Source organism: Macrobrachium rosenbergii, chromosome 20 (assembly GCF_040412425.1).
Source record: "Macrobrachium rosenbergii isolate ZJJX-2024 chromosome 20, ASM4041242v1, whole genome shotgun sequence".
In the NCBI taxonomy this organism is placed as follows: domain Eukaryota; kingdom Metazoa; phylum Arthropoda; class Malacostraca; order Decapoda; family Palaemonidae; genus Macrobrachium; species Macrobrachium rosenbergii.
Window position 1 is genome coordinate 37923210 of NC_089760.1, and position 19751 is coordinate 37942960.

The 19751-nt window shown below is 41.9% G+C and overlaps 1 protein-coding gene across 1 annotated transcript; it reads left to right on the top strand.

The window, feature by feature from the left end:
• The first annotated feature begins 210 nt into the window (after positions 1-210).
• Positions 211-19551, top strand: MCTS1 (malignant T-cell-amplified sequence 1 homolog). Its single transcript, XM_067122590.1, has 4 exons — positions 211-528; positions 11101-11253; positions 13030-13130; positions 19178-19551. Exons 1-4 carry the CDS (start codon positions 518-520, stop codon positions 19459-19461), a joined length of 549 nt encoding a protein of 182 aa, XP_066978691.1. The 5' UTR covers positions 211-517; the 3' UTR covers positions 19462-19551.
• Positions 19552-19751: the final 200 nt, after the last annotated feature.

The window sequence follows — 19751 nt, forward strand, 5'->3', positions numbered from 1 at the left end:
TGGGACATGCACAATTATGTCACGGGTAACAGAATATATTCCCGAAACCAATGCCGGGAAAGGTATAAATACGGGGAAATTATTTAATAGTTGAAAAAAAGAGGAAATTGTAACAGGCGCACGTTCGAAACGCTAGTTTAAATAAATGAGAACGAGCTAAGGAATACAAGTGGGCCATCTGTCAAAATGTCATAGTAGCCACACACACACGCACACCCCATACGGCGTAACGTCCATGCCACAAGTATTTGCATATTTTTATATTTTCCAAAACGTGTCATTGCATTATAAAAGTCTCACAAAAAATATATATAAAAAAGAGGTTATTTCCCCATTTTTCTCTGCTGTCAAACGAAGAAAGAAAACGGAGTCTTCCCCTCCTGGAGGCAACGTGCAAAAGAAGAAGAGCTGCAGACTGAACGACAACATTGCATGCGGCATCTGTTCCGAGCTGGGCAATTTCTGGACCAAGTCTAACCAGCAAGTTCTCTGCCAATTCTTCTAGAATCTCGTCATTATGTTTAAAAAGTACGTGTCTTTCGTAAGGGAGTGAAATGTCCATTTTGTTTGACATGTTTTTTGTGGGTATTTCGAGCCAACCTGTGTCAGGCTATAGTTCTTTAGACGAGGCCGTGCATAGGCTAGCCTAACCTCTACGACCTCTGGTCAGGATTGAAAGAACACCACTGGGCTGACCTTATGTCTGAGTTTATGTCGGTTATTGGTTTTTATTATATAAAGAATAGTAAAAAATGAAGTGTACCATTGTTGGGCTTTAAATAGATGTGCCCTTGACCTCCAAGGGTGTAGCCTAACATAGGATAGCCCAGTAGCCTATGGGAAAGGAGTCCCTTTCCATCCTTGTTTAAACCAAGGGTAACCTACAAACCTATAGGGTCTGGAATACCCTGGCTATCATTTTACATTAAACCAACATTTGATATTGGGGTTTGAAGTCTCCTTAAGTTGATTACTACAAGACTTGTGCTCAAATCTATCGCAAATTTACAGTTACCGGAGCGGATGCAGAGTAAAGAGACAGGGTTAGGCATCAGAAATCTGATGTGAAACTGTTCCAAGTCTATCTTTCCTAGAAAGTTATATTTTGACCTGACCAGACCTTATCCCCTGATTTGGGTGGGGCTTCACCCCTCCTGGACCCCCTAAGTAACCTAACCTTTAATAGGGTGTTGTGCCCTGACCCAATAAGAAATTACTTTCCTAACCTGAATTAGGGGTGCTGTGCCCTTACCTGGCTTGGGGCTTCACCACCCCACCCCCTCCCCCCCTAGTAACATTGAATATCAAATACAAATCGGCAAGAATAAATTTAAGAGGCGAAATTACCAACGCCTAACCCTGCCTCCCTACTTAGCATGCTATGCTACCCTGGTTACCAATACATTCACCATCTTTTGTTTGTGTTTACCATTCACTCCACTAGGGTTGGTAGTGAATGCGGTACTCATGGGAGTGGTGCTGGTATTAAAGTAAAACTACAGAGAAAGAAACGAATGTTGGAAATGTTCAGAGCACACTTTAAGAAATAGGAAAATTATATTTTTACTGACCAAGACATGGGCCGAGACCAGCCTATGGTAGGCTATCGCCCCTATCATAGGCCAAGCCTAGTAGCTTCTTAGTATTGAGTTTTGCTAATTACTTTTTTTATAAATCTAGCATGCACTGAAGGTGTGTAATATTGTTTTTCTGATAGAATTTAAGGACTGTGAACTTTATGTTAATTGCAGTTGCTTGGTTAACCCACTATAACACCTCTCTTGCAGTAGTGGGGACCACACCCATGTAGAAAGTCTGTTTTAGTCGGCTAATCAATAGTAGTGAATACAGGGGTACACCCTAACCCAACATAGGGTGGAATCTCTTCCCCCCCCTATGACACCAGGCAAGTTGGAAAGTTTAGTAGTATGGTAAAATTAGAAGAGCATCTCCAAATTGAATGTTTTTATTTGCAAATCACCAGGAAAGAGTACTTTTGAGTTATAGGGTATAGTTTTTGAAGATTTGGATCAATTTGACATTGTTTAGAAATGGGTGATTTGCCCATCACTACTCCCATAAATTTTGATTATGGGAGACCACAGCCATAAACCAAGCTTTTTAGCCAAAGAATACAAAGCTAATGAAATACACGGATCTATCCAAACCTAACCCAACCTATAAGCAGTGCCTGCCTGGCTAGAATCCTCCCCCCCTTTCCTCCATGTAACCAGGTCTAGGAACCTGTATATCATGAAGTGATGTGTAGGGATTGTAGGGATGCATTCTGACCTTACTTACCTTCCCTAATATAACCCAACAGAGGGTGACAAATCCTGCCAGATTTGGCAGCTTCACATCCCCACCCCTGGACACATATGTGCACGCGCGCGCGCACACCCAACCTGATCCAGGAGGCCATACATCCTGAAGTATAATAATGTACAAGTGTGCTTCGTAATGGAACCTATCCTAGGGTACTACCTAACCTGATAATGAGTGCCATAAATCATGATTTGTTCATGAAACTTACCCGTCAGATATATATATAGCTGTATTCTCCGAAGGTCCGACAGAATTTCAAATTTACGCGGCACACGCGAGTGGCCGGTCAGGTGGTTAGTACCCATTCCCGCCCGCTGGGAGGCGGTATCAGGAACCATTCCCATTTTCCATTCAGATTTTCTCTGTCGCCGGTGTTGTCAACAACTGTTGTCTGCACCTCCGTCATAGGATTTGCTTTTTCTAAATTACTGAGTATCTCATTGTCTTTTGGTATTTTGACTTTGGATCGGTAGATCGGCATACGCTTTTTTTTACTTTTCTTTGGGTTTTGATTTAGATTATCATTATGTCTGGGTCTAGCTCTGCTAGTTACCGTGCGTGTGTGATGTCTGAATGTAAGGTGAGGTTGCAGCTGCGGTTGACCCTCACACTATTTGTTCTAACTGTAGGAAGCATATATGCATGTTGAATGATAGGTGTGATGAATGTGCTTCTTTGTCTGAAAATGAATGGAGAGCGTATGATAAATATGTGAGGAAGTTGGGCGTGATCGACTGAGGAGGTCTTCCTCCAGGAGTGCTTCTCTTTGCGGAAGTGTTGATGTCGGCCCTAACTCCCTGTACCTTTAGATCCTAACCCTGTGGTTTTGTCTCCTGCCCTGAGATCGTGCCAGTGGAGACTAATATGCTTTCGCTATGATGGAATCGATTCGTGCTTTAGAATCTAAAGTGTCAGCTCTCCAAGATAAGTGTTGTGAAGTGACTAGTGCCCCAGTGCAGTGGAGGGGGGGCGTCAGACCGGCCCCATCATGCCTCTAGGCCTGGACCTCTGCTGGACTCCCAGGACTCAGGGAGAGCATGTCGAAAGCCGAAGGAGGGTGACGGGAACCCCACCGGTCTGGCGTCCCTTCGGCAGGTCCTGAAGACGTTTCCCAGGCTGCCCAGGCTCGATCTCGTGTTCGGGTCCTGAAGGACTGCTTCTCGTCTTCTGACACGTCCTCCCCCACGCAGGGGTTGGAAACCGTCAGATAGACTCTCGCCCTCTTAAGAGAAGCTTTAGGGAGGAGGGCGGCTTCACGTCTCTCTCTCCTACTCTGTGCTCCTCGCCAGAGTTTGTGGATGCGTTCCCCGCAAAAGAAGTACCGGACGTCATCCCAAGAAGACGTTTTTGGCGCCCAAGAGCTCTCCCTCCTCAAGAGAAGAGGATTAGGGCGCCCCCTCGTCCTTCTGCCTCTAGGTTCCGTGATTCTCCAGAGAGAGGCGTCTGCAACGAGGACCCTTATTGCCTCCATGCAGCAGCAACTCTCCTCGTTCATTGCAGAGAGAGTCCAGGTCCCGTCCTCGTCGGAAGGATGTTAGACTTCCAGTGAAGAGATCTAGGCGGTCTCCTTCTCCTGCTCCTCGTTCGTCACCTTCGTCTGCTTCGCCCGCTCGTCGTGGAAGGAACCCTAGACTCTCGTCCCCAGAGGGTGTTGGGGAGGATCGTCTTGACGTCACCCCAGGACGTCCTCCCCTCCCTTCTCGTTCTAGACGTCATGTTCTCCATTTTGTTGATGGCGCTCGCCAGGCTTATGGCGTTCGTCATGCTGCCAGGCACGTGACGCCCGGCTGGACGCTCAAGAAGCTCGTCATGCTGCCAGACGTGACGCCCCGATGGACGTTTTTGACTCCCTTCAAGACGCTCCACCTGCCGTTGCTGTCGGCTCTCGTGTGGTTCCTGGTTCTCCAGCTGCTTTGCACGCCAGTTCCTCTTCCAAGCAGAGGTCCCTGCGGCGTGTTTCCTCTCCAACTTCTCTCTGCTCTTCCCGCCCGATGTTGGAGATAGACTCAGGGTCTCGGAGTCTGAAGATGAGTTGAAGGATCAGTCTCGTCGTCGGACTACCAGATCCTCGTCAAGCTGTTGAAGGAATTGTTTCCTGACAAGTTTCTGCCAGCAGTTCCTCTCTCCCCTCCTTCTCAACTGACTTCTTCTAAGTCTAGGAAAGCTCCGGGATTTCTGAAAATGACTAAATCGCTCTCCACTAAGCGGGCCTTCAAGAAAGTCCATTTGTGGATGGACTCCCCGCAAAGGCTCAAGGAAAGTCTTCTTTCGCCCTTCCCCCTTCAAGACTCTCGGGAAAAGCGGCGATGTGGTATGAGACCGGAGAAGACTTGGGCTTACGTCTTCCTTCCTCATCTAAGGGAGACTTCGCCTCTCTCGTTGATTCGAGTAGGAGGGCTCTCATCTGTCGGCGACCAAGATTCCCTGGACTCTTACGGAGATGGACCATCTTTTGAAGGGCCTTTTCAAGACGTTAGAAGTCTTCAACTTCCTTGACTGGTGTCTTGGAGCTTTGGACATTAAGTCTCGGAGTCAGGACTCGATCTCCTTGTCGGACCTTTTGAGCGTCTTGTCTTGTATGGACAAGGCGGTCCGAGATGGTTCTGACGAATTGGCCTCGCACTTTGCGACTGGAGTGCTCAAGAAGAGGTCTCTATTCTGCGGCTTCGCTACGAAGTCCGTCTCCTTGGCACAGAAAGGAGAACTGTTGTTTGCTCCCCTTTCCAATCATCTTTTCCCGGCTTCGTTGGTAAAGGACATCGCTGCAAGCTTACAAGAGAAGACCACACAGGACCTGTTGGCTCAGTCATCGAAGCGCCCTGCGGTTCCTGTGACCTCGACGACGTCAAACCGTCAACTTTCTCCCAAGATGAAGAAGCCCTTTCGTGCCGGAGCATCCTCGAAGCCTTCTTCTCGAGGAAAGAACCTCTCGAGAGGTAAAGCCCTTGCTAGAGGTAGGGGCAAGAAGTGATGTGATTCTCCTCCAGATACCGGTGGGTGCCAGGCTTCTTGCGTTTTCCGAAGTCTGGAAAGTGAGAGGGGCAGACAGTTGGTCCCTTTCGGTTTTAGAGAAAGGATACAAGATCCCTTTCCTTTCTCCCCTCCCTTAAGCCTTTAAGCCCTGGACCTCTCTCCGTCGTGCGGTCCAGGAAAACAAGAGATCCTATACGACCTGCTCTGCAAATGCTCGTCAAGAGAGCAATAGAACAGGTCGTAGACCTGAATTCCCGGGCTTCTACAACAGGCTGTTCTGGTCCCGAAACAGTCGGGAAGTTGGAGACCTGTGCTGGATGTCAGCAGCCTGAACTGCAACCGTCGCGAAAGAAACTTTCAAGATGGAAACGGCGCAGTCTGTTCTAGGAGCCTTAAGACCTGGGTATTGGATGGTATCCCTCGACCTTCAAGACGCGTACTTCCACGTGCCGATACATCCTCAGTCAAAGAAGTTCTGAGGTTCGTCTTGAGGGGAAAGGTGTATCAATTCAGAGCTCTTTGCTTTGGCCTGTCCACAGCTCCCATGATTTTCACCGTCATCATGCGGAATGTAGCAAGGTGGCTGCATCTGGCAGGCGTCGTGTGTCGCTCTACTTAGGCGACTGGCTGATTCGAGCGTCATCGAGGGAGAGGTGTCTGGAGGATCTTCAAGCAACTTTAAACCTGACGAAGGAACTCCGGCCTGCTGGTCAACTTCGAAAAGTCACACCTGACCCCAACGCAGTCCATCGTGTATCTGGGGATTCAGATGGACTCAGTGGCTTTCGGGCTTTTCCGTCCCCGAACGTCAACAGCTGTGCTACGAAAAAGTCCTGGCCTTCCTAGGAAAGAAACCTGTTCGGTGAGGGAGTGGATGAGTCTGCTGGGGACCATTTCCTCACTGGAAAAGTTTGTTTTCCTAGGAGACTACATCTCAGGCCTCTTCAGTTCTTCCTGCAAGACAACTGGGAAGACAAGGAAAATCTCGAGTTGTCTCTCAAACTTTCCCTCGAAGTGAAGGAGCATCTCAGGTGGTGGTTGGATCCTCGAGGCTTTCAGAGGGCGTGTCTCTCAGCCTTCGAACCCCGACCTAGTGTTGTTCTCCAACGCGTCAATGTCGGGGTGGGGAGCAACACTGGGCAAGAGAGAAGTGTCAGGCATCTGGAGAGGGGAACAGGTGGCCTGGCATATCAATATGAAGGAATTAGGGCGATTTTTCTGGCCCTTCGATTCTTCAAGATCAAGTGTCCGGTCACACAGTCCAGGTGAACGCGGACAATACCACTGCTCTATCTTACCTGAAAAAACAGGGAGGCACTCATTCTCGTTCCTGTTCTGTTTCTTGCGAAAAGAGATCCTGTTGTGGGCGAGTTCCAGGAACGTTCACGATCTTGACGAGGTTCGTAGCAGGCGTTCAGAACGTGAGAGCGGACCTGCTAAGTGGTCGTCATCAACTGCTCCCGACAGAGTGGACTCTGAACCAGGAGGTGTGCCAAAACTGTGGGGTTTATGGGGTCGTCCTTAGTGGACCTGTTTGCAACGTCAAAGAACAACAGGCTTCCGCTTTACTGCTCTCCTGTCCTGGATCCAGGAGCAGTGTCAATAGACGCCCTTCTTTGGGACTGGTCTCGTCTGGACCTTTACGCTTTCCCTCCCTTCAAGATCCTGGGAGAAGTGGTCAGGAAGTTAGCGTCGTGGCAGAAGATATGAGGATGACTCTGATCGCTCCGTATTGGCCTTACAAGGAGTGGTTTCCGGAGGTAATGTCAGCTTCTGGTAGACTTTCAAGGGTGTTACCTCTTCGTCCAGATCTACTCAGACAGCCCCACTTCCAACGATACCATCAAAACCTCTCCGCTCTCGGTCTGACTGCGTTCAGACTATCGAAATGCTGGCGGCGAGAGGTTTTTCGAAGCAGGTGGCAAGAGCGATCGAGAGCCAGGAGAACATCCTCGATCGCAGTTTATCAATCGAAGTGGGCGTATTTCGGCAGTGGTGTACTCGCAGAGGGATTTCCTCTTCCTCGACCACTGTGAGCCAGATTGCAGACTTCCTTCTTTTCCTTAGGGAAGTTCCGGAAGCTGGCAGTCTCTACTATTAAGGGGTATAAGAGTATGTTGTCGGCGGTCTTTCGACACAGAGGATTAGATATCACCAACAATACGGACCTCCATGACCTCATTAGGTCGTTCGAGACGACTAAGGTGCCTCAGTTTTTGGTTCCATCTTGGAACTTGGACGTGGTTCTTAAGTTCCTGATGCAAAGCCCTTTTGAACCCCTTCATGCTGCTTCTTTGAGGACTTAACAAAGAAGACTTTATTTTTAGTGGCTCTGCTTACTGCAAAGAGAATCAGTGAGATTCATGCAATATCTAAGTCAGTTGGTTTTAAAGGAGACGATGCAGTGTGTTCTCTCCAACCGTCTTTTCTTGCCAAGAATGAGAACCCGTCTCACCCCTGGCCCAAGTCCTTTGAATTGAAAGGTTTGGCGGGTATTCTGGGCCAGGAACCAGAAAGACTGCTTTGCCCTGTTCGGGCTCTAAAATTCTACTTGAACAAGACTAAAGAGTCGAGAGGTCTTGCAGACAGGTTATGGTGCTCGGTGAGAAGACCTGGCGTTCCCATGTCAAAGAATGCGCTGGCTTTCTTCTTGAGGTCCACCATTCAAGAAGCGCATAAGAGTTGTCAGGAGAGTGACTTGAACTTTTGAAAGTTAAAGCGCATGAGGTTCGGGCTGTTGCAACGTCAGTAGCCTTTCAAAAGAACATGGCTCTGAACGATATTATGAATGCCACCTATTGGAGAAGTCATTCTGTGTTCGCCTCTCATTACCTAAAGGGCGTAAGAACAGTGTATGAGTCTTGCTGTTCATTGGGACCTTACGTTTCGGCTGGTGCGATCTTGGGAGAAGGAGGCAGTACCCATCCTATCCTTTAATGTATGGTTAGGAATAGTTTTTAAAATTTTTTGGTTGTGTTTTTTTATGGTTGTGGGTAGACTGTGGGGCAGTCTTCCCTTTCCTTAGTTTTAACTAGTCACGATGTTTGGTAGGTCAGGTGGTTATTTTTGTCTCTTTGCTTCCTTCTTGAGGGCTCGATCTGGGCACATAGTGGTCACGTCCCGTTGACAGATCGTCTGGAACTCTCCAACCATATAGGTCTCTACCTCGTTGGAAACTCCAGTAAAAGCAGACGCAGACTTGGGTGACAGTAATCACGAAGTCAGCTATGCTAAAAGGTAAGGAACCAAGATGTGTAATCATCTACATTGTTTTGTTTCTCAATCCTATGCTGTCTCTGCCCACCTCAATGGTGCGATTCAGCTATATATATATCTGACGGGTAAGTTTCATGAACAAATGATATTTTAATGATAAAATAAGGTTTGTTCATACTTACCTAACAGATATATATTCTTCATGAGTGCCCACCCTCCTCCCCTCAGGAGACAACGGCACTATGAAAATCTGAATGGAAAATGGGAATGGTTCCTGATACCCGCCTCCCAGCGGCGGGAATGGGTACTAACCACCTGACCGGCCACTCGTGTGTGCCGCGAAATTTGAAATTCTGTCGGACCTTCGGAGAATACAGCTATATATATATCTGCCAGGTAAGTATGAACAAACCTTATTTTATCATTAAAATATCATATTAAACAATATTTGCTTGCTCACATAACATAGTTATTCATTTTCCACCTTGTGCCTCCCCCCTTCCTCCCATAGCTGACCTTGAACCTAAGGCTATGGCAATCCTGTATTGTTAAGTTAAGTATACCTTAGTTTTACCAGACCACTGAGCTGATTAACAGCTCTCCTAGGGCTGGCCCAAAGGATTAGACTTATTTAACGGCTAAGAAACCAATTGGTTACTTAACGGGACGTACAGCTTATTGTGGAATCCAGAACCACATTATAGCGAGAAATGAATGTCTATCCCCAGAAATAAATTCCTCTAACTCTTCATTAGCCGGCCGGAGAGTCGAACTCGGGCCTGGCGAGTGCTAGGCCACAACTCTACTGACTCACCCAACAAAGAGCTAACCCTGTGTGGTCCCCATAAATTTCATGTTCAAATTTTGCATTTGATTCATTGTGCTTTGTCCTATCATACCTAACAAAAATATATATTAATTATATATCAAAAGAAAGGCAATTTATTGTAATTTTGTGCTATTTTTGGAAAATGAGGTATCTGTTTAGCAATTTTGGCTAATTTTTTAAAAAATTAAATTTTCTTTTAAGGCTAACTTCACCTCGTGATATGGATGCTTTATATTTGTTGTAGGGTTTTATAACATATCCTGTTACATTACAACTCTTTAGCTTTACAATGATATCAAATTTATCAATGTAGTATGAAACTAAGGTTGCATGGAGCAGGAAAAAAATTTACCACTTTGCAAATTTGCACGCCCATAAGGGCAGTGAATCTGCCACAGACCAAACCTGGCAAGGCTGGTTTCGCAAAAGAGTTAAGTGGTGGGATGAGGAATTGAGAGGTTTAGCGAAAGAGGAAAGGATATTTATTTCTAGGTGCAGTTGCATGACAAAAAAAGACTTCATGTACATGTGTACAGTATGGAAGAAAGTGGGAAAAAATATGAAGGAAAGTAATGACATTAGTTGGGGGAAGGAGATCAAGAACTTTATGGTGAGTAATTTGTTATACGGGAAGTAATTGCAAATACAACGGTTAATGAAAGAATTGGTCTCAGAATAAAAGTTGCAAAAAGATTGATGTTTGGAATGCAAGATGGCCTAATGTAAAGAATAATGTATACACATAATGTCATACTGTATCTGTAAGTCTCCACCAAATCATTTTACCTAACCATGGGAAGTTTAGGGGCTGCCAGGGCCTTTCTAGAATCATCATCATTGTTTCATCAGATTTTTTCCTGTTATTTCCTTTTACTGTACAATACTGTACTACTACTCTGATAGATTTCTCTTAGATCCTCTCAGCATCAGTGACCTAGGTAGTCACCATACCAGATAAACCCTAATTACTTAGTCCGTAACCCTCATCACATTCCCAAACAATCAGTCTTTGAGGTCTCATTTTGTTTTCCAGCTTGCTTTGTATCCAGGGTTACTCCCATAAATGCTTGAAATTTGCAAGAGTAGTGGCCAGTCAAGAAATTGTACTTTGTGTTGACCAGGGAGTACAATTCAAATCATGCTTTTCTTTCAGTTCATAAAAATGTGAAATTTATGATGCTATTGAGGGCTGTGTATTAATTTAGTAAGTACATACAGTTGTCTTTATACAATGTGTAATAGTTTGCTGTGAGAGAGTCCCTCAAGAAAAGACAAGGCTACGTTAATGGCTAGTAAAACAATAAAATGTTTCATTCATCAAAACCTATATTACAGTACACTGGTGAAATGGTGTTACTATAATGTGCTTGATGTTAATGTATGCCAGGAATTTGTTTTTGATGCCATGATATTTGAGAAGATTGCTAGATTTAAAGGCTTTTGTCTCATAGGCACACCACCTCTTTGCAGTACTATTGTAGTTATACGTTTTAAAAGTTAATTGAAAAATCTGTTTACCTTTTTCATTTACTGTAGGTAATTTAATTGTTGCCTATACTATATGTTATTCATGTGGGCATTAACCTGTCTCAATTATTACCAAAACACTGCTGTTAGTATGGTATTTCAGAGGTTGGTTAGGGATGTTAAAACAGTTCCAGCTGTGTTTCTCTGAATGCTCTGATATTTAGTAATTTTTTACTTAAATTTTTTTTTTATTAGAATTATATGCTTTACAATATCTTTTCATATTTCAGGTTTGATGAAAAGGAATCAGTTTCAGGCACACAGCAGTTGAAATCGTCAGTGCAGAAAGGGATAAGAAATAAATTAATAGAATCATTCCCTTCACTTGGTGATTACTTTGAAAAGATTTTACCCAAGAAGGAAGCTTTTAGGATTGTTAAATGGTAATTTTTTTTGTTGCAAAAATTTTTTAAAACAGTGCTTATTAGTCCAGTATTTTATAAGGTATATTTCCTTTCATATTAATCATGTTAATTAAATGATTTCACTGTCCCAATTTTGTAAAACTGTTTATGTAATGTACATTATGTTGCTGTAACATATTCATGTCCCATATCTTGATGCACTGATGTGTAATTCTTAGTGATTGTTCATAAATTAAGTCTTGTCTAAAATTTTGTTTGTTTCCAAGTAAGCCCATTACTTTACAATAGCATAAATCCATATCCCTGAAGCTGATGAAGAAGATTTTTGGTTTCCACCTGCCTGACCATGCATCAGTGTCCATCACATGTCAACATGTGGAACTGGTCATTATTTGCATGTCTGGCATATGTGCAACAGATTCATATTTCATTTATATTACTTTTTTATGTTACCCTTGGTGTCTTTGGCTTGTCTCTTACTGATGTGTATGATTGTTGTGTGAATGGTGGTGCATGATTTTCGTGTGGGGAAGCATATCAGTGAAGATGTTCTGGTTTTGACCAAGTTGTGATTGCTATATGCCACTTGTAAACATTGACCTGCATTTAATGTGTAGCATTTGAAGAGAGCAGGAGAGTACACCATCTCCAAATTGCCTAAGAGGAAGAAGTCAAAGAAAGCCCCTTTGACATATATTTGGGGCAGCAATGGTGTGTCCATTCTCTTCTTGTTTGATATGAAGAAGGTATGTTCATGCTGGATGGTTTTGACCTGGACACTCTTTGGTTGGGCTTATGATGGTGCAATGGCCCTTCCCAGTACTTCCAGCAACCTTTTTTCCACCTGCCTCCCATTCCTTTATTGCCAGCTTCTTTGATGCATTCCAGTGAGATAGTTGCTGAAGGTGCTCGTTGCCCTCTCTCAGGTTAACAGAGGATGTTCCCATCATTATTGTTTTTGGAGTTCGTGGCCACAGCCAAGATTTCAACACCTGCCTCAGTCTCAGTGGATGTCCCTGCTTTGGCCTTGATATCTGCTACCGAGACTGTTTTTGGTAGTTGTTGCTACTGTTCTTGGAGATAGTTCTTGCTTTTCCAGTTGTTAGTTGTTCCTGCTGTTGCAACTCCTGGACTTGGGGGATGCCTGCCTTAACTCTGTCCTGGCTGGGCATACTAGAGGTTTTAGAGGCGTGTGGTCATCAAGGGTCAAAGAAGCATACTGTAGGTACGCTTTGCTCTCTCCTTGTCTTTCTCCTACTCCTCATTTTCCTAGTCTCTGGATTGGTGAGAATACAGGAAGAAGTCTAGGAAAGCATCCCTTAAGGCTGGGAAGTTTTTGCATGTGTATAGCTCATCAAAGGTGGGTCAGTTCATGAGCTTGCTGTGACTGATGAGTGGTGCACGACCGAGATCAAGCCCAGTCGCTGACATGGTTTTCTGAGGCTGTCAACGCACAACTGCAGTCTTGGGCTTAGTACTGTCTATAGACCAGTACTGCACAGTAGGGGAGCTGCTTAACTCTCCACAGATAAGACCACTTCACCAGTACAGGCACTGAGAGATCCAGATGCATACTCAGGCATGTGAAAGCCAGAACTCCACTTTTTCTACTTTGGAATTATGCCCAGAGATTGCACTGTCATAAGTAATGGGGTTGTTTGTGAAAAATTAAATTTTATTTTTGAAATTGCAGTTTGTAATAACAAGCCTAATTTTTTATTCTGTAGTTTTTTAAGGATTGAAAACTTAGAAGTTGCAAGAATTGTAACTTGCATACCTAAATTTCTTTTCCAGCCATGAACACATAGAATTGTTAGTACGAAGTGATGGAGAGCTGTTATTCTTCAAACAAAGAGAAGGACCTTGGATGCCAACATTGAAGTTACTGCATAAATGTGAGTATGTGTACATATCTCAAACAGATGTGCTAGGGGACTTATACAAAGACTTGCTGTGCTTACTGGACTGTATTTTTAAACTTAACATTGTGTATAATACCAGATTTTTGTTGCTCATTTATTTTTTATTTATTTATTTTTTAGTAAAATTTGCCTCCCTGCATATTTGCCAAAGATAGGTTGCCAGAATACATGTGATCAGAGTAAGACAGGGAAAAGTACTGTAAACACAGAATATATTTACTTCGTTTTTAGGAATATATATTTGTGCGCTATTTCCAATAATACATAAAAGGTCAAAAGTGAAAGTCCAAGGACCATGGCTAAATTTGCATTTCAGTGAGAGAATGTAACTTGAGTTACTGCAGTAAGCTGACTTTTTGAAAGTGTGTCATTGCTCTTGGGAAAATAAACTAAAGGATAAAAATTAAATTTGTAGAACAAGAAAAGACACATGAAACTTGGAGGGAAAACCAAATGGAAATTGGCATGAGAACTTGGTGGTAATTGTAAGGATATAGTGAAGATGCTAAAGTGTTGAAATGCTGAGGTGTATGGAACATTGAATCTAGTTTTAATGTGGCTTTAGAGCACCAAAATTGGGTTGATAAGTTTATAACCAGGTGTACAACATATAGTGTAATGAAACAACAGGTTGCAGTGGTCAAATTTAAAACCAGTGGAATGAAACATAGCATAAAATGCTCACCACAGGTAATAAAGACTTTAGGATGTGTGATGATATGTAAGATATATTTACTCAGTATTTTTTTTTTCCAATGGCAGTGTAATACAGTGCTTAAAATGACAGAAATTTGAAGATGGGACAAATGATTGTACAGGAGAACTTTTATGCCCAAAATCTGAGAAAGACTGCTGGTGCACTGCTTGTGCTATCTCCCTCATGTGCCCATGCTCCACCAGTTCTTTTGACCAATCTTTTTAAGGTATTGATTGCTGGATGGTCCAGATGCTAGAAACCTATTGTGACAGCTCTTGTTTCAGTAGGGATAAGTTTCTGCCTCTGCATTTGTTTGACATTGTTCCTATGTGTTGAAGACTAGTACCTTCCATCCTCAAGTTCAGGTACAGTGACTCCCTTGTCCAGTCAGTGAATTTTTTGGTGCTGGCGTGTTAAAAGCAGCACTTATTGCTGTTGAATGTGCATGACATTCTTTAATATCAGTCTCAAGGCAGTCTGCATATCTTTTTGAAAAGCCTCCTTGTTCCTTATGCCTTTTATATGGGAAGAGGTTGTCAAGGTGTAAAAAATATATTTTTCTCTGATGATCTTGTTATCTTGTTTACTTAATTACTGGGGCTCTAGTCTATCTGCTTGGTCTCAGGGAAGCCAACAGTCTTATCTTAAACCACCAGTTGGGTTCATCCCACACACATTGATATTTATGTTGGCTGCCTTGTGATGATTACTGGCAGATAATCCCCTGATTTTTCAGGGATCTTTTCTCATTCTTAGTTGTCCTCCTTGTCTCCTTGCCTGCCCATGCCCATGGAAGGAGTCATTTTCATAGAGACTAAGGAACAAGGCAACTCTAGGAAGCCTTTGTTCATAAGAGTGCATGTTCTTGACCAAGGTTGACAAATCACTTCTGCTATGATGATCGAGTTCTCTCACCCTTCAGAAGTGGTTCATGGCCAACTCTTCTTGGCACTTTTTAGGGTTGAGACACCAGGAAGAGGTTTTTCTTGCCATTGCCTCCTGTTTGTGATAATCTCTAGATTCCACTCCATTTGGGCTTCAGTCATATCTTGTACTTTCATGTACTTGGTGCAACAAAGCTAGTTTTTACTGTGGAGTTATCCCTTTAGTTACTAGAATTGAGAGTGAGTGTGGATGGTTGCTTAAGTTGTTTCACTGACTTGATTTTATATTTTCCTTATGATGTGTTCTTGTTCTGTCTCCACTTGCTTGATCTCAGCCTAGGTTTCATGTTAGGAGAGGGTCAAACATTGGTATTGATCCTTTGTAGGGAACAGTCTCCACTCCTTTGCAATTTCTTTAGGTTAGATCATTCCTTTCGAGGTTTGAACGTTTGTGATGGGGCTTAAACTCTTTAATCATTTGACATACATATATGTAGCATGTCAATTTTACTTGAGCTGCTTAGTACATAAATAAATGTTTAAGGAGAGCTGATGTGTTGAGAGTGGTGTATAAGTATGTATATACTCGTATACAATTCCTTTTTCTTGCTTTTCTTTCAAGGTCAATCCATTTAAATGTATTACTGTATGTAGGCCTCACACAATCTTGTGGATCATACCCAAACAATAGCAGTGCCTCCCTTTCCCTATATCACCCCAGTTTTCCCCATTTTATGCATCACTCAGTTTTTAAGAATGAATAGATGAGTGGATGAGTAAATAAGCAGAAACTAAAGCTGCAATAAGTAATTGTTATAGATATAATTATCAGCAATAGCCAGTCACAGTATTTTACTTTCATGTGTAAGTTTATAATAAAAAGATAAATTCAGTACATACATGCTAAAGGTAAACAGTATAATGATCGAAATAAATGGTGTAGTATAAGAGAAATAAACAGTCCTGGCTTCCAGCGGGCATGCACTTGTAGAACAAATGCACCGTTGTATATGGTCTCCAAAGTTGTTCACCATTGGTAACAGTTAGTTAGTTATAAATGATTTGTTTAACCAGACCTCTGAACTCTTTTAGGGTTCTTCTCGGGCTGGAAAAAGAAGGGGGGAAAGAATACATGTAAAAAATTAAGTAATTAAATAAATAAATAAATAATAAAAAAGGGGAACAAATTAAAATGAAATAAAAAATCAAGAGGGAAAGAAAAAAAAAAAAAAAAGGAAAAGAAAGGGAGGGGAAAAAAGGGGAGAAGATTATATTTTATTTATCAATTTAATTTTTTTTAAGAAGAGAATAAAAGGTTAAGGGATTCCCTTCCTGACCTCACCATGAACCCCTCATTAACTATGACCTGCATCATTGTCTTGGGGTGTTGGTTCTGTGTTCAGGTGCAAGCTGTAGACAAGTACATTATTTTCCCAAGGGAATCCTTCCTTAGACTTAGAAAATAACTCATGATGACTCTAGGCCATTGTATTTTATTATTTTTCAGTAGATGAAACCTATTCATATGGAACAAGCCCACAGGGGCCGTTGACTTGAAATTCAAGCTTCCAAAGAATATGGTGTTCATTAGGAAGAAGTATGAGGCAGTAAAGGGACATACAGAAAGAATAGATATCACTTATTAAAAAGAAAAAAATAAATTAATAAATAGATAATGTATTAAAATGCAAGGAGAATAGTATTGGGTAGTAATGGATTGCAACTTCACTTGAACTTCCGAAGTTCCAATTGCATGACATCCTCCAGGAGGCTGTTCCACAGTCCAACAGTGTGAGGAATAAAGGACCTGTAAAACTGAAGTTTGACAGCAAGGCACATATACTGCATATTGGTGCTGCTGTTCAGTGAATCTGGTTGCTCTCAGTAGATAAAGGGGATCATGGATCAGTTGTGAATTTAAAAGATCTCCGTTGAAATACAATTTGTGAAAAAAGTGACAAACAAGACCATCCATCGATGGTCCAAGTCATGAACAACTCTTTCTAAAAGAGATAAATCTCTGGCAGAAGCAAACATCCTCGCCGGAGAACAGTATTCTAGTAAAGGAAGTGCAAATGACCTAAAACATGTTGCATTGATTTTATCAGTTATAAATATATGAGGCCTTACAACAATACCTAACTTTGTTATAAAAATATGAGGCCTTACAACAATACCTAACTTTTGTGCAGCATTTGCTGAAACTTTCATTAGACGTTTCTCAAAAGTTACACCTAGAATAGTTAAAACTTCAGACTCATTCAACAAAGTTCCATCCACCTGAAGGGGAGGATGAGGTGGGAAATCTGTATGAGATCTGCTAATCAACAGTGTTTTTATTTTACTGGAATTCAGCTTTAAACCCCACCGCCTACGCCATTCACTGATCCGGTCAGTGTATCATCAGCATACTAAACAATCTTGTTTTCCAGGCCAACAACCATATCACTTGTATATACTAAAAATAACAGTGGACCAAGAACACTGCCCTGTGGAACTCCAGACACAATAGGTCTTGGCTCACCAAAGATCCCGTCCACAGGCACTCTCTGCTGCCTACCTGTAAGGAAATCGTGAAGTAATCCTAGAACATATCCACCCACTCTAAGATTCTGAAGTTTATAAATAAGTGCCTTGTGATTTAGTAAATCAAAAGCAGCACTAAAATCTGTTTGAAATACTCTGCACTCAAAACCCTTATCAAGGTTCTTTTGCAATTGGCATGTCAAGTCTAAAAGAGCATTGCTGGCAAGTACCTAACTGCTTCCTGTATGCATATTGACTATCAGCTAACAATCCTTTAGATTCCACATACTTATGTAGTGGCTTAAAAATAAGTTTTTCAGCAACTTTGGAGAGCACAGGGAGAATAGAGATCGGCCTGTAGTTACTGCAGTCTGCAGTTATGCCACTCTTTGGAACAGGCACTGTATTACTAAGGTTGCGCTTGTCCACAAAGATACTACATCGACACAAAAATCTAAAGAATCTACTAATCTTGGGAGACAACACACTCAAAGCTTTTTTTAAAAAAACAAAGGTAAGAAACCATCAGGATCTTCTCCACCCAGCTATCAAGATTATCCAGAATTTTTTTAACATCCCTAGAGCAAAATGCAAATTTTCTAATACTGTAATAGGTTCAGGATGACAAGTATCAGGGAGAGGGACATCCTTAGCTGATTGCTTAGCTTCAGAAGCTCGATGAAGCAGTTCACCCTTTTCCCTAGGGCCAGTAACCAATCTACCATCATTTGTTAGCAGTGGTGAAATGGAAGACAAGCCTGACCCAAAGATAGATGATGCCAATTTGGTTCACCACAGATGTGGCTGATTAATTCCTTCAAGTTTCTTTTTCAAGGAATTATTGTAATTCTCTCGGTTGTATGGTAAGTTCTATTCGCAGCATGGTGAGACTCGGCAAAAATGGTTTCCCCTGTTGAATACCTGGGTCTTCTCATCTGGCTAGGCTTCCCTTACGATTTCTTAGATATCTGGGGAATCAGTAGGAAAAGGCAGGTAATTCTAACAACTCAAGTTGACAAAGATATGTATCCTCAGGTAGGAATAACCTTAATAGGCTCTCATTCTTGGTTTTGTTCTCAGAGGAAGATTTATCAGCTGTGATAAACTTCTCAAGTTTCTTTACAAGATTTTTTCCTCCTCAGTCTGTTCTCAGTTGCATATTTAAGCTTAACTCTCAGATTGACAATCCGCTAGCACTTTATTGTGCCAGTTCTGAGGTTATGTCAGCCACTTCAGTGAGTTTTGATCCCATGTTTGGTTGGAGTACTGATAAGAACAAAGAGACTGATTCCCCTAAGTTGCACCCTACATGTTCAGGTGGAACTATCAGTTCCAGGTATCAAGGATGGAGTATGACAGACGAATTCACCTTTATGTTTTTATCTGGAACATTTTTTCCTTAGGTTCCTAAAGTAGGCAGCAAAGTAATTCACATAAATGTGGTGGTTGGGCTTAGATTGGCCAAGTGGATGCCAGTCCCTTCTTCCTGACTTGGCAGTGTAACCTTTGCTCATAATGGTCTAGTTAGATGCATCTGAACAATACAACCAACATCTGTTCAAAGATTAAGTTCACAGTGGTTTCTCTCTGTCCTCTTTAGAAAAATTACTTTAAAATTACTGTATTTCTTTTAATGCATTACATTATTTTTCTGTTTATGTGATACTTTAGAAATTCATATTGTTGTCATGTAATATGCATACATGATTTTTCTGTTTACTTGATACTATAGAAATTCATTTTGTTGTAATGTAATCTTAAAAATCAAGACTTAAACTAATTGTGACAGCTTTGTTTCAGTAAAAGGAATTTATTACGGAAAGAGTAAATGAACACTGAGTATTTTATTGGTAAAGTAGTACAGACTTACATGGCATTATTAACAACCGTGTCTTTTCATATAAAATTTACAGATCCATTTATGCTGCCATGGATGCAAGTGGACAAAGGTGCCATTCGTTTTATATTAAGCGGTGCTAATATAATGTGTCCAGGACTCACATCACCAGGTGCTAAGATGTCCAAAGTAGACCAAAATACGGTTGTAGCTGTGATGGCTGAAGGGAAACAGCATGCCTTGTGTGTTGGAATTACATCTTTGTCTTCTGATGACATAGCAAAGACTAACAAAGGTGTAGGTATTGAAAATTGTCATTACCTTAATGATGGTTTGTGGTATATGAAACCTGTCAAGTAACTTTTAGTGTAAAGTTTAGAACTGTTGAAGTGCGGTAAAATGTGGAATGATCCAAAAGTTAATAATAAAAGAAAAAATTATCTGTATTCACCTTAAAGTGCTTTTATTACCATTATTAATTTAAGAAGTGTGGTTACACTAAATTAATGACCCTTGCTCAAACTGATGGCTGGAATTTTCCTGGCAAGTTGTATTTGAAACTGAGAATTATAATTCCATGGTTAAAGATATTTTTAAATTTTTAACATTTTTTGTTAATTAAAGTAATACAGCTTCAAGGTTGTCATTCA

What these genes read in the sequence shown, in the direction of transcription:
- MCTS1 (XM_067122590.1), top strand. An exon ending in GCTTTTAGGATTGTTAAATG is followed by an intron (nt 11,254 to 13,029) that starts GTAATTTTTTTT and finishes TTTCTTTTCCAG; the next exon opens with CCATGAACACATAGAATTGT. An exon ending in ATTGAAGTTACTGCATAAAT is followed by an intron (nt 13,131 to 19,177) that starts GTGAGTATGTGT and finishes TAAAATTTACAG; the next exon opens with ATCCATTTATGCTGCCATGG.